The 14,101-nt window shown below is 37.1% G+C and overlaps 1 protein-coding gene across 1 annotated transcript in view; it reads right to left on the reverse strand.

The window, feature by feature from the left end:
- The window catches only part of KCNK2 (potassium two pore domain channel subfamily K member 2), a gene marked incomplete at both ends in the record, with an annotated part of 95,599 nt that overhangs the window by 52,333 nt on the left and 29,165 nt on the right, over positions 1-14,101 (reverse strand). The window contains one exon of the mRNA XM_079532980.1: positions 3,405-3,522. Within this exon, the coding sequence (XP_079389106.1) occupies positions 3,405-3,522 (118 nt within the window). The remainder of the gene's footprint in view (positions 1-3,404; positions 3,523-14,101) is intronic.

Consider the following 14,101-nt stretch of genomic DNA (forward strand, 5'->3'; position numbering starts at 1 on the left):
GACCATCTGAAAGCGTTCCATACACACAGAGTAATCACAGTGCTCCACAGTTCTTTGTCAAGATGAGCCATGTTTGTTCTAGAAACAAAATCACTAGTGAAAACATCTAAGTAAACCAAACTCATAGCCAGCCTGGTCACTTCTTGAAACAAGTCTTCTGCTGTTCTACAATAGCAAACGCAAAGCCAAAACCAGTCTACTCAGACTCGGTATAAAAAGCTATCAAGTATCTTCTCTATTAAATGGAGTCATGTGACAGTGTTTGGCTCTGACCTCTCAACTAAATTCACATCTTTAGAAACATCTAACTAACATTCATAGAATCATAGAATCACCAAAGTTGGAAAAGATCTTTAAGATCATCCAGTCCAATCATCCACCAATATTTCCTAATAAACCACATCCCTCAATACAACGTCTAATCATTTCTTGCTTTCTCCAGTGTTAATTCTGCTTTTGCTAACTGGCTTTGACTGTCAACAGATTACAAGTCACCATCCAAGAGCTCTTCAGCAGCCCAGGAGATCCAAAGCAGAGAGAAGGCCAGATGACTCTGGACTGCTGCCAACAGCCATCAAAATACACGGTCAATATTTTTCACCTAAAACCTTACAATTGCTACGATACAATAATAACAATAACTGTAAAACAGTAACTTGTTGCTTAGGTAAATGCTAAAGTTCTATTTATGATTCTCTCTCCCCAGGAATCAATTATCTTAGGGATGCAAGTGGTACTGTCATTGAAGAAGGGTTTGGAAAAAATATAATCCATAAATAAATTACTGGTTTCACTGAAATGTCTTGGATTGTGAGATATCAGCAGGAGGAGCATGCTTTACAGAGAAATCATAATAATAAGATGTTTAGAAATCCAGAGAATCTGCCGCAACACTGGAAAGCTATCATTTTCTGTGGAGAGAAGCAATCTTTTTTTTCTTCTATTCAAGTACTTATTTGAGGCATTCAGTCTAAAGGACATAGTATTTGAAGATTTCATTCATATTTATAAATCACTTTTACAAATTATTTCTGTTGTTTTATGAATTTACAAGGTCATGTCCTGGTTCACAGAATATCTGTAGCGTTTGACTGAAACTCATGGCAATTCTCTAGAGATGCTCATAAACTGCATTTTTAAACTCTGGAGAATTTGAAATATCAAGTTGTAGGATAAACATATGCCCCCAAGCTGGAAGGAATGCTTTCACATTCAAAAGGCTACTCAGATATGAAAAGATCATGTTCTGAACACAAAAGCAGTTGATGACATGTCATATCATAAAGAGTAAGGGAAAACGCAGTCAATTGTTAGGCCTGTTGCTGTTATCCTGGGAGATCCACAATTCCAAAGGCTTTTCATGACAGCTGACTTTTCTGTCATATCACAAGCCCTTTGAACCACCAGGAAGATGGCTCACAGCAGCAAGACAATACAGCTATTGCAGTTTAGCAATGCACACGTACAGTCCAGAGATCCTAAGAACAAAAGCCCAAAACTGCAACTGATCAGAAAGTCTCATCAGAAGGCTTTCTGATGAAAAGCACTGCTGTTCTAATGCCTAAATATTTCTCAGAAGACTTTTTCCTACATTTTCTCATGTTTTGTATCACAAAAAAACCTGAAATACATATTTACAGTTGCCTGGTGTGACCTGATTCTGACTACTCTGGTTTGAAGAAATGACCTGAAATATTAATTTTCAATGTATTTCCTATTGGGTTATCTTGTCTCTTGAGGACTGTGGATCACAGGGCTGGATCCATTTGCAGGTGGCCCTCTCTCCACACAGGACTCACACATGTTTTGGTAGAATCAGTTCAATAAATTAAATCAGGAAACATTTTGATTTTGAAAGACCTTAAAGTTCTATTTAGAAATGAAATAAAATGTGAAACAAAATGTTTCACTGCTTTAAAATAATGTTTGAATTAATTAAGTCCCTGAATATTTTTCATACTTTTTATCCCTATCCACAACTGAAAACATTAAGCACTTTCTACAGTACCATGGACACTTACAATGACATGCTCTAATTAAAATATCCTGAAGAGTAAAAAATCTAGAAATAAACCATAGTGAAGTGCAAAATGTATTGCCAGTTCTAATAAACATGAAGTTTTAAAATAGAAAATAAATTTACAATGTCAAGCTTCATGCTGTCAGAAGACAGTAATGAGATTGATTGTAAAGATATCCTTCCAAGGCTTTTGCTTGCCTTCAATGTAATTGGATAAAATTAAATTTTTCAATATTTAAAAAAAAAAAAAAAAAAAAAAAAAAATCGGTGAGTTTCCTGGAAACCTCAGTAAGGTCAGAATTTTACTCTTCACTGTCACTAAACTGTGGCTTAGTTACTCTGGATGTGAAAAAAATATTTCACATACATGCAGTATTTATATATATATACATATATATATATATATATATACATATATATATATATATAGACATATAGACATGCAGGTATATAAACATACAAAAAATAGTACATACGCATTGTACATAAAGAAGAAATAAAAGTACATAAAAAGAACACACCTTTCATCAAAATATGCATATAAATTGTACATATATAATAATTGCACAACATCACAACTCCTTACACATTACTTAGACATGTAGATCTTAAGTTTTTTCATCTGATTTCTTCCTCAAATTTCCAGTCCCCACTGTGGATGCCCATTCTATGACTTGGGAGTTATACCGCACCGTTGAACTGTTTACCATGTGCACTATATTCTAGTCAAGGGGAAGAAACTGAAAGGTCAAATGCTGTTCCTGCTCACACCACACCCAGAGGGACAGTGGCTCTGATGTGCAGAAAGGATGCAGAAAATTCAGTGGGCTTGTGATCATGGTCAAATCACCTGACAGCTTTAGACCTTCCTGAATGCAGCAGAAGCCTGAGAGTAAGCTCTTGGATGTGAATCTGCCCACCAACACAGTGTTCATAACTGAATAAGTTGAACTGAATCCTTACCATGTTGTTATCTTACTCAAACCTTAGTTCTTTAACAACATAAAGTCGGATTATACAGACTTGAAATTCCATACATCTCAGTCAAGGTTTAACGCACATGTGCTTTAAATCATGCCCTATTTAACACTTATAATTACACAGTTGACCAAATTCCCCCAAGAAAATGTTTCCATAGCCTCTTCTAATCACCTCACAGAAATCTACAATAATATTTGTCTTCTATTGCAGAGCTATTTACTCTGCTAGGGATCCTTAAAGACAGCTCTCACTTCTGCCCCTGAAACTAAAAAATAACTCTAGTTCAAAAATAATAAATAAATAGAAGATTTGGAAGATATACCATTGACAAATATATGCACACATTGGAAATCAAAAGAGATTCAGCTCATTTACTATAAAAAGGTAATAAGCTGTGTCCTACCTATGGTTGTAATAACAGTGCCAGCAAAGAAGAAGGAACTTCCCAAGTCCCAGTGACTGATCTGAGTAGATGTGTTTCCTAAAGGTATGATTCCTGCATTTATTGCTGCCACTACTTGCTGCAAGTTTAAAAAGATTTTTGTCAATATTCATGAAACATTGATATTAATATACATTACATTAAGATAAGTAATTTATTTAACCCAAGCAATAAACCACAAAAAGACTTGTGTTGAGCTGCTCAAGTTTTGTCATTCAGCCAGGCTAGGATTTATTGCTCAGAATACACTTGAGCATGTCAGTGAGCTGCAAGCTTTACACTACTAAGGCAAAATGAACACAAAATCCACAAAATCTACAAGAGTCATGTTAATTAGGTGACAAACGCAACTATTTTTACTGTTGTAACATTTTGATGAAGAAAAATGTGCATTAGACAAAGATTTAAAGTTACATTCCCCAAAACATTATTCTATTGACTTAGTGAAGCAAATATATTTTTTAAAACACATTCATTTTAAAACTCCAAGAAAAACATCACCATGCATCATTTTAGATCAAATGAACTCCAAATAATTAAAATATTTCTTTAAAATAGATAATTCAGTAATGAAAGGTGTATAATTACATAAAACCTCCACTATATCAATAGCAAATCCAGGGTCAAGTACCAAATGTGTACTTCTCTAAATTTATACAACTACATACTTCATAAATATTGTTCTTGAAAAAATCAGTTCCAGCAGCTGAAATGAGCAAGGATGACATTTATGACATTTTCAGAATGTTGAGAAATATGAAATATTTTCTATACTGGCAGTGTCACCTACTTACATTGTTATCACAAAAAGAGGGTTCCCATGCTGTTTTATCTCCATTGCAGGTATACACCAGCAATTCAGTTAAACACGACATGTCAAGAAAACATATTTTTAAACTTGCAATAAATATTTAAAAGGAGATTTATTTCATAATCATGAACATTATAATAATAATAATCAGTGTTTAACAAAAGAACATCACAGGGAGCAATCCTGCAAAGCTAAAATGAACATTTTCACTAACAAATAGCTTCATCTTGGTGAGTTGTCCAAAAATGACTTTGCAGATAAAGGCATTCAGCAACAGAGTAGACCAGAATGGTTTTGTGTGTGGGCAGAAACCCCACTGTTCTGGTTTCTGAAACTGCTCTGAGTGAAGCCCTCTGAAATTGTTTTACTATTTCAAAAGAAGACTATCTTGCAGAATTAATATTTTTTTTTTCAATCAGAAAATAGATAAATATTTTGCCAGTTAAATGATTTTTGTTTCTAAATAGTGCCCGTGCAAGTCAGTTAATGTGGATAGACATGACAAAACATCAATGCTGGAATCACCAGGCCATTGATTTTCCATGACTGGATCTCAACCAAAATCCACCGCTTCCAGTTTGCCATTGCCAAAGCTCAGATGCACAAAGCAGCCATCTCTGAAACCATGAGGATGCCACTGCCATTTTCAGCACCCAGGGTGTCAGTAGAAAGCCCACTGGGGTAACCTGACATAGAATTTGCATTGCTTTACCTTCTATACCTTCAACTTTTCATTTTAAAATGCTTTGAAATACCAGAAAGCAAGACATCCAAGATGTGGAATATTCAGTCCTACTGAAGAAGAAGAAAAGAATAAGGGAAAGGGAAGGGGAAGAGAGTTGAATTTTCCTTTCAGTTTGAGGAAAAATACTTCTTCAGTGTTCATACATTACATACAACTTGGCAACTCTAAGTACTGGCAAGTGCTTTCATTAGTTTAGAAAGAAACATATCAGATTAAGCCCCATATGGAAACCAGCCCTTATACTGATTTTGGAATTCACGCAATACAGATATTCCTTTAACTTACATACCCTAGTGTGCTGCATTATGAAGCCTACTGAATACATTTCGAGTACTGTTTCATTTTAGAGAACTAAGAATTTTCATCATAAATCCTTGTACCTGCAAGTGGGAACATGCACTTCTGTGAGGACATCATATGGTAAAGTGCTGGATCAATATAATTTTATAGAACCATTCATGTTTTATTACAGTTCAGCATACTGTGTGAATGCCCTATACAGAGCAAAGCACCTGTTTAGGCAGTCTAAGATGACCCATTTTTATACAGATGTAAAAATTTTTCAGAACTTTATATCATCTCCATAAAGTTTTGAAGCCAAACAACATCAATGCCTTCTCTATGAAAGGCGAGCTCATCAAAGCAATCAAAGATCCATTAAAGCTATGCATTTCCTAACTGCACTATACTACAACTACAGAATTAAAGGAAAAAAGAAACAGCTTAACCCAAAATTGCTCTGTTGGGTTAGGCCTGACAAAACATAACAGATGGCTACAAAAGACAATTAGCCATTATTATGTCTTTGATTTCAGCCAACAGCTAATTAGGAAAAGAATGTAGAGTCAGGGCAAGCAGGCAAGCAATGCTTTCTCTTCACACAGCTTCTGACTAGCACCTTTAGGAACTCTGAGTGGGAGGCTGCATGGTATTAAGATTGTTCGGGGTGGATCTTTTCACCACAAATTTCACTACTTTTGGAGTCTTCTACATGTATTTTGGGAGCCAAGACACATTGTGACAATGAGTTCAGCACTTGCTGCTGGATTGTTTAAAAAATAAGCACTTCCTCTTCGAGATTATTATGTGCTTTGTCATAAACTGTATAAAGATCTTATGAGAAACACTGAATTGAGATTTCTTATTTGTCTAATCAGAGAAATTTACTATCTTATAGACCCATCACCTGCCTCTTCTCCAAGTTAAAAACCATTTCTTATTAAACAAATTATTTACCTATTTAAATAAGCTCACTGAATCTTCTATATCAGTATTTCTCTATTGCCAGTATTTCTCATCAACCTTCTCTGTACCTTACTGATGCAACTTATGCACAGTTTTAAAAACAGTTTTAGTGTGGAATGGCCAACAAACACTTCATGATCTTCAGATGGGAATTTCTTCTTTTCAGCAATACAGTTCAGTAACAGCCTTAGAGGCAATTTTTCTAGTTTTTCTTATTATTATCCCCTGTGCAAACTAGGTTCTGACTTAAACCTCGGTTTTACTTCAGCACTACAGAACCACTTAGCTTTATTATAGGAACATGGACAGTTTTCATTCTTAAGCCATACAGATTCTTTCACTTGCCTTGCCTTCCCTGAGTGTATTAGTCTACCAGTTGTTTTGCATGAGATGTCTGAGGACTGAGCAGAGGAGAGGTCCCCCAGCACACAGCATGCAATCAAGGTCTCTATGTGCAGTCATTTTAATAATATCATATGCTTGCCACAAAAGTATTAGTGTTTTCACCACTTGCTTTTATTTGTCGTCACAATTGTGAAATGCAGAGGTTTTTTTGACAGTAAACTGAGTATCTAAGTATCTAAACTTTAGGAACTTAATTCCCATTTTTTTTTAAATCACATGGATCTTTAGGCTCGCTTTGTACTGTATCTGAAATATAAGCATGAGGTGCATTCAGGTATTAACTCACACTACATTCAAACTACCTGGCTCTACACCCCTATCCAGGCATAAGCTTTAGTAGAACATCAGAGAGAAGAGAGGAGATGCTTGACTGCAGAGCAGATGGGCCAGGCATTCATGCTACTTTCAAAAACTGAGCCACAGACATATAAAGCCTGCATTCACCCTGTGCTGTTTGCTTGAAATTGGAGCACAGGGAAAATGAGAGCAACAACACTAAATTTGATTTTAATTCAATGCCAGTTTCCCATATAATTTAGAAACACTTTCTGGTAAATATATTGTGTAGTTTTGCGTTATCACATCATGATTTATTCAAGCAGAAAACTATCCACTGAGACCACACTGACCTACCCTTGCAAATTATCACATAAATCAGGCTTTCAAAAAGGAGCTATTTGGGCAAGAGGGGGGGGAAGTAGAAGACAATTCTCCTAGGTCAGGGATTTCAACCTCTGTTCCTCTGACCCCGCAAGGAATCAATGGAGATGAGAAACAAAAGCAAGCCTGTTGGTGATGGAGCAACATCCACTAAACTGGGATCCTCAGTACAACAAATACAGAGAGGTTATAAACTGAGGACGACAGCCGCCGGTAGTCTCCCACAGAAATAAGCATATCTCAAACCGGCATCACTAATTCTTTCTCACCTTCTTGTCCTCCATCAGGCACTGAATGCGTGTTTTTGTACCAGTCACGTCACTTTTCTGAAATGATGTAACAAAACACTTCATAACTCTCAGCCTTTCTGTCCAAAAATTAAAATAGGTTCACTGCAAAGTATACTGCTGATAAAAGACAGAGTATGCACTCTTCTGTTCCCCAGGTTGTCAGGAGTTGCCTTACACTTCCTGCAAATCATTTAACAAGCAGTGTCAAAAAATCAAAAATGCCTCATAGTTTTTTGGAAACCCAGCTCTCCTCCTGGAATTCTTCCTTTTTACAAGAGCACTCCCTCTCTCTCCCGTGTACCATACACCTCATGCTGTCCAGCTACTGCTCAGATCCTTCACCTGGCACTTCACCTTTGGTTTGCAGAGGATGGAAATCCCAGTTCTTTGTTCAGAGACACATTCGGATGCTTTTAACACTTAGCAACTTACTCTCCACTCTCTCAAAGATTACACTTTTGAGCCCTACTGTTGAAAAAAAAATGCAACGATGTTTGTATTGTAATTCTATGACTGATGTAATTTTTTTCGTTTGTCTAACTTACGACTGTAATCTGCTCTGGAGTGCTCATCATGTCAAAAAGCTCTTTACACCCTAAGTTCACAATCTTCTTAAGCTAAAGATACACAGGAAGATATTGAAAAACATTTATATTTTAAAATATGTAGAATCAACAGAATACATATATAAAATTCTGTGTGTGTGTGTGTACACATTTATATATAACATATATACACATTTATATATACATATGTGTATGTACACATTTTGAGATGAGGATCTTACTTTGCTTCTTGAGATTAAAGATAGGCAGAATTATTCAGACAGCTGCTCAGGAAAATTGACTTACCAGTGACTCATAGCTGCCACCCTCTCTAAGACAAAAGCTGTCATTCAGATGCATTCAAACTAGCTAGGTTCTGGGTCCTGGAAAACTGTTCCTCTGAACTAAATATATCATTCAAGAGACCAAACCCCAAACTACCCTGCTCAAACAGAGAAGTGATAAGGGTGGTTAAAAATCTATTTATTATTATTCCAGAAATCTGTATTGCACTTAGGCTCATGAGGGGTAAAGAGCGCGTGCTTTAAAAATTCCCTTAGGTTTAATGAGCATGAAGAAAATAGCTACAGAAGAGGGACCTATCCTATCAGCACGCTAAAATGGGAATGGTCCCAAGGCAACAGAAAGATTGGCAAAAATTTCCCCAATCTGTGAACTGATAGAATTACAGAATCATAGAATCAATGAGGTCAGAAAAGACCTCAAAGATCACCAGTCCAACCATTCACTTACCACCAGCATTTCCCCACTAACCCATGTCCCTCAGTACAGAAAGCAGAGCTAGAGGAAGAGATCCATCTGGAAGAGCACAACAGGAACTGGAGCAATCCAGAGCAGGACATACCCACACCCTAGGGGCTCCACAGCCTACCTGTTTTCTGGTTATGAGGCCCAACCACAGCAGGTGGATATCTGTGTAGGGCAGATCAGGGTGAGGTTAAGATCACAGGTGCCTCCAGGAGGTTTTTGATTTAATAAATCAATAGCTTAGACAATATTTCCTGAATATTTTTCTCTGATGAGAAAGAAGCAGGCATGATGTCCAAGGATGAATACTGACTAGCAGTATATATGGGAACTGTTGAGTCACAGCCTGAACCACTGATTGATCACCTGAGGAAAGCACCGGCTCAGCCCTGGAAGCACAGATGAAGGCAATCCAGCTGTGTGACCAGAAGGGGTGGAAGCTGGCTGCACCTTTCTTAGACCTTATTTAAGGGCTGACTGATGCTGGGGAAGGTGCTGTGGTTGGAGATCCCTTCCTTGTGGAGTTTTTCCCCATAAGCCTTGATCTTTGAAGACGAGTGACTATTCTTTCTTTGTTTTGACCATTTTGCCATTTTGCTCTTGTATCACCTTTCCACCACTCTAATCTTTCCAAGCATAATGCAGGGTCAGCAGGAGAAAAAAAAAAAGCAGCAGAATCTCTCTTCACCAGCTAGGACTATCTCTGTATTTAAATATAAGAATACATAAGATCAAGTGCTTTTGAGGGATAGACTTCTTGCTGAGGCCTGACACATGCTCAGAGTAACAATAAAAACTACAGCCCCTGTACCTCAAGTTTTAACTGCTTTAAAAGTCATTAATTTAATGTTGCTTAATCAATACTACTAGCAGGCAGCTCTGGGACTGGTAGCTGCAATTTGACATAAGGTTCATGTTCAAAATGCAGCAGTATGGCCTTGTACATTTAAAAAAGAAAAAAAAACTGATGCAATGGTATTTTGGATCCTCAGCTAAAAAAAATTCACTGCAACATCAATTTCTTTTATGCTAGCCTGTCAATCTTTCCAAAGCTCTAAGGCTTATGAAAGATAAGCACCTGCTTCTTTGCAGGCCAGGATCCAGACCAAGATGGGATGGTTCCTGCTCCCTTTTGGGGAGACCAGAAGCAACTGCAAAATATAGAGACAAAGAGTATTTATGGTTTGAGTTGGTATGTGCCAGACTACCTCCAAAAATTCCTGTTAAGAGACCCACAGGCTGCAGCCCACAGGACTGAGAATGTCTGTCAACATTGTGACTCAAAGAAGGAATAAAATTTCATTCAAGCTTAATAGGCTTAGCTAATAGATTTAAAATTTGTATAAATAAATGTCAGATTTAGCTGAAAACAAAATCTTTGCATATCTTTGACTTGTTATCTCTAAAAAATTATACAGGTAGCTCAAAAAGCTTCTAGTCTCTGGGAGAGAAAGAAGGATTTACATTATTTTAACAGTTTTCTACGTGATCTGAGAGGTTGTGGCTCAAGGAGCTTAGCTGGCTGAAATAAAACAACATGCTTCTGAGGATGCAGCTATATTAGTTTCCTGGGGCTAAAATGCAAGTTGTAAAAGGCCCTATGAAAAAGATATAATATCAGCTACTGGTGGAGGTGCACGGTAATGAAAAATATATTCAAGCTACAAAAATAAAGTCACAGAAAATACATATTTTGAAGTAAAATATTTTTAACAATAAATTAATCATGTCACAAGCCATGATGACATTCTGGTGATGAATGAAACACAGCTTGCATGTCATTCATAACTGTTGGGCTTTCCTCCACAGAGATAAAGGAAAAAAAAACATTTCCTCCAGAAAGATAAAGAGAAGAGACATTTCAGTCTTATTCAGAGCCTAAAAGATGAATAGAAAGTAAAGACAGAATTCAGTACATGCAAACACAGAATGGAAGTAGTCAAGGAACACAACTGTATGGACCCTGACCCAGACAGCTTCCTTCTCATGTTAACCACAAAGCCTGTGCAGAGCTCAAAGAGATGAACTCGTGGGATAGAGGTCAATACAGCTAATTTTGGCAGCTCATTAATTCTTTTATTTCTTCTAAAAATGTAAGAACATTTTTGTGGGCATTCAATTTTCAGAGGAAGCCACATACTCCAAAAGGGGTTGGATTTAAACTCTACAAATTCCTCTACTGCTGGGACAGTTTGGTGCACCATTCTGAAAGCTTGCTTGGAGTCTGAAATGAAGGCTTTCTAAAAACCACAAGCACTACAAGGAACACACTAAAAGATCATCCTGTTAATTTTGATACTATTTTTTCCACTTGTTAGGGTTTTCAGAATAAACAGATTTGATGAATGTTTCTGCTAAAAGAACCAAGAATTGGTTACTTTCTGTTATTAACTTTAGTTTCAGAGTATCTTTAATTTTTTTATTAAGTTTGAGAAGTAACTGAGATATCTAAAATAATGCACACCAGCTTCTTAGGATGCTTTAGATAATTAAAATAATTTAACTGAAATTTTCTTAATTTCCATTTTTTTATGATAATACAAAACACAATCAGATGCTTGGGGAGAAGTGGATTTTTTTTCATTTTGGTTTATAAAGGCCAACACTAAACCAGGTAATTGCTGAGTTATACATAATTAGCTGTTATTCACATAAAAAGCTCTTTTCTTGTTTTCCAATCAACTTTCTTTGGCAGAAGGACGAATGCTCACCTCATTCCCAGGACAGCCCATGACACACAATACTAATCACATCCTTACTTTCTAGGAAAAACATGATTTCTAGGGGGGCAACAAATTCAGAGGGGGAATGAGATGTATGTACCAGTAGGAATGGCAGTTTTACAGAGCTGCTGGATAAGAACTTCAGTCCGGCTCACCTGTCCCCAGAGACCAACTCTTAGCCCCAAAGCACATCATGATCTCAGCAGGTGTACACACACACGGTGGCTGCTATGCACAGGTGCATGAACACAGCAGGAGATTCTTCCAGGTACTTGGCAGTACTTTGTGCATCTGAGTTTGGAAATGGTTCCAACATTTTCAAAAGTTTAGTAGTAAGCTTAGCAGAGGGAACAGTCCACACACTAAAAGAGAACTGAAACCAGGATGAAATAGTTAAAGATATAAGTGCTCAACTAAGAGATTATTATTTTTTTTTTAAGTCTCTAATTTCTATTGTTCCTTGGATTACTCCCAGGTTTCTATCAGCTTCTGTCACAAAATCTCACTGATGAGAAAAAAACATTGTTCCAACAGATGTAAAAAATCGGATTTATTCTGTCACCTGTGCTGCATTTCAGGACCAAGCTGTGAGTGGGCATGGATAGAGACACTGAAAAAACATCCATGAAAATTGACAAGAGTTCTTAGTAGCAAAGTTTCTGGACACATCCTCTTTTACAGCTTTCTAATGTGAGATACAATACATAACCTTCAACAAACCAACACTTCCTTATCAGTTAATAACTGAGACCCTTCCAAGACCTTCCAGCTGAAATTTGAAAAGCCCACATTTAACACAGAGCTTGCTGATCAGTTGATGAGAATCAGACTCACCCAGGCAATGTTTGTGCGTCCACAAGATTAAATCATGGGATATTTCTTTAGGTGTAGATTATACGTACAGCATCTCTTAACACTGTGCACTACAGCACACAGTGATCCACTTAGTATTGTTGTTAATATTGGCTTCAGGCCTCAGAAAAAGGCATTGAAATTGTCTAAAAAAAATGGTCTCTAGTGTGAGTAGATATCCTCAACTTGGCTTGTGCACATTTTAAGGTCAGTACTAAATGGAAGTGTTCATGAAATTAAAAAAAGAAAAAAAAAGAAAAAAAAAAAGACGTTTTGGAAATCAGGTCTCAGGGTCACACATTGCTGTTGTTCATTTCAGGTGTATTCATTACAGTGAGGCAGCAAGGAAGTGAAGCAGTTTGCAATGAAAGAGGTTTGCAGCATGGGACCGTGGAAATCAGGAGAGGTCATGAAGACCACCTCTTTGCCAACAGATGCTGACTGGGCTGACCTCCCAACAGTTAAAAGGAAATTTCAAGTGACTTTGTGAGGTGGTTGAAGTTGATTGCCCACCAATTGCAGAACACTATTTTGTTCTCTTTGCATGTTTCTCTGGGCTGCGTAGAAGCTCTCCATTGACCCGTTTCATAGGTATATCAATAATATGAAAGTATAATTCCTATTGAGTACACTTAGAGTAGCCACACAATTAGTGTGAAAATACATAGTTTCAAGAAATCAAAACCCAAACAGTAAAGCTCTGTGTGCTGGGATATATGCAATAGTATATATTGCCGAGGCAGGAAGGATTTGGGTGACCAGTTAAAAAAAAATAATACCCACAAGGATGGAGAATGCAGAAAGTGAAAACTCCCTGTCCTCCATATATTTCTAAAAGCTCACAACTTTATGTGCTGTAATCAGCTCTGGGGCAAAGGGAAGATTTTAGCAAAGATGATGGAAAGGAAATGGCCCTGGTGTGCTAGTGAATTGGATTTTCACCCCACTTGCACAAATGTTTTTGGCTGAATTTGCTCTCTCAAAGTAGTTTTCCTAACTTGCTCACCTGGCTTAGCCACCACAGACCACACTGTCCCTTCGGAGTCTTGGGATGCTCAAATGGGTTCAGTGGCAGATCCAAAATTGTGAGGACTGAAAGAGCCTTGTATGATAAGCACCTTGAGCAATGACTAGCATAAACTAGTTCCTGAATTCCCAGAATGTTAAGTTTGAAAGGAAAAGTTTATAATGAATTTCATTATAGCTTGACTTAAGGTAAATACTCGATTAAAGACATTATAACCTGTAGATTTGTAGTTTTCTTCACATACATTAAGCATTCCAGCTTCCTACTACAGTAGCACCTATTCACTTTCAGATTTGTATCTTTCAGTGATTCCTTAGATATAATTTATTTTTCTTCACACATATTATTTATTTTTAATCATCCAGACATCCAATGTAAACTGCATTATCCTATACTAACAGTCAGATATTAGCCCTGGGAAATAGAATGTTTTCCACCAATTCAGCTTTTTGTGACAAAGTGAGAAGTAATTTGACCCCCATGGTCATGGTAGCTGCCTTGGCTGGGAAAAATTGATTTGAGATGCTGCTTTAGCACAGATTTCCTATCTTGTTTTGGGTAAGCCAAACACCAGCGCCTTCCTACCT

Source organism: Tetrao urogallus, assembly GCF_951394365.1.
Source record: "Tetrao urogallus genome assembly, chromosome: 2".
In the NCBI taxonomy this organism is placed as follows: domain Eukaryota; kingdom Metazoa; phylum Chordata; class Aves; order Galliformes; family Phasianidae; genus Tetrao; species Tetrao urogallus.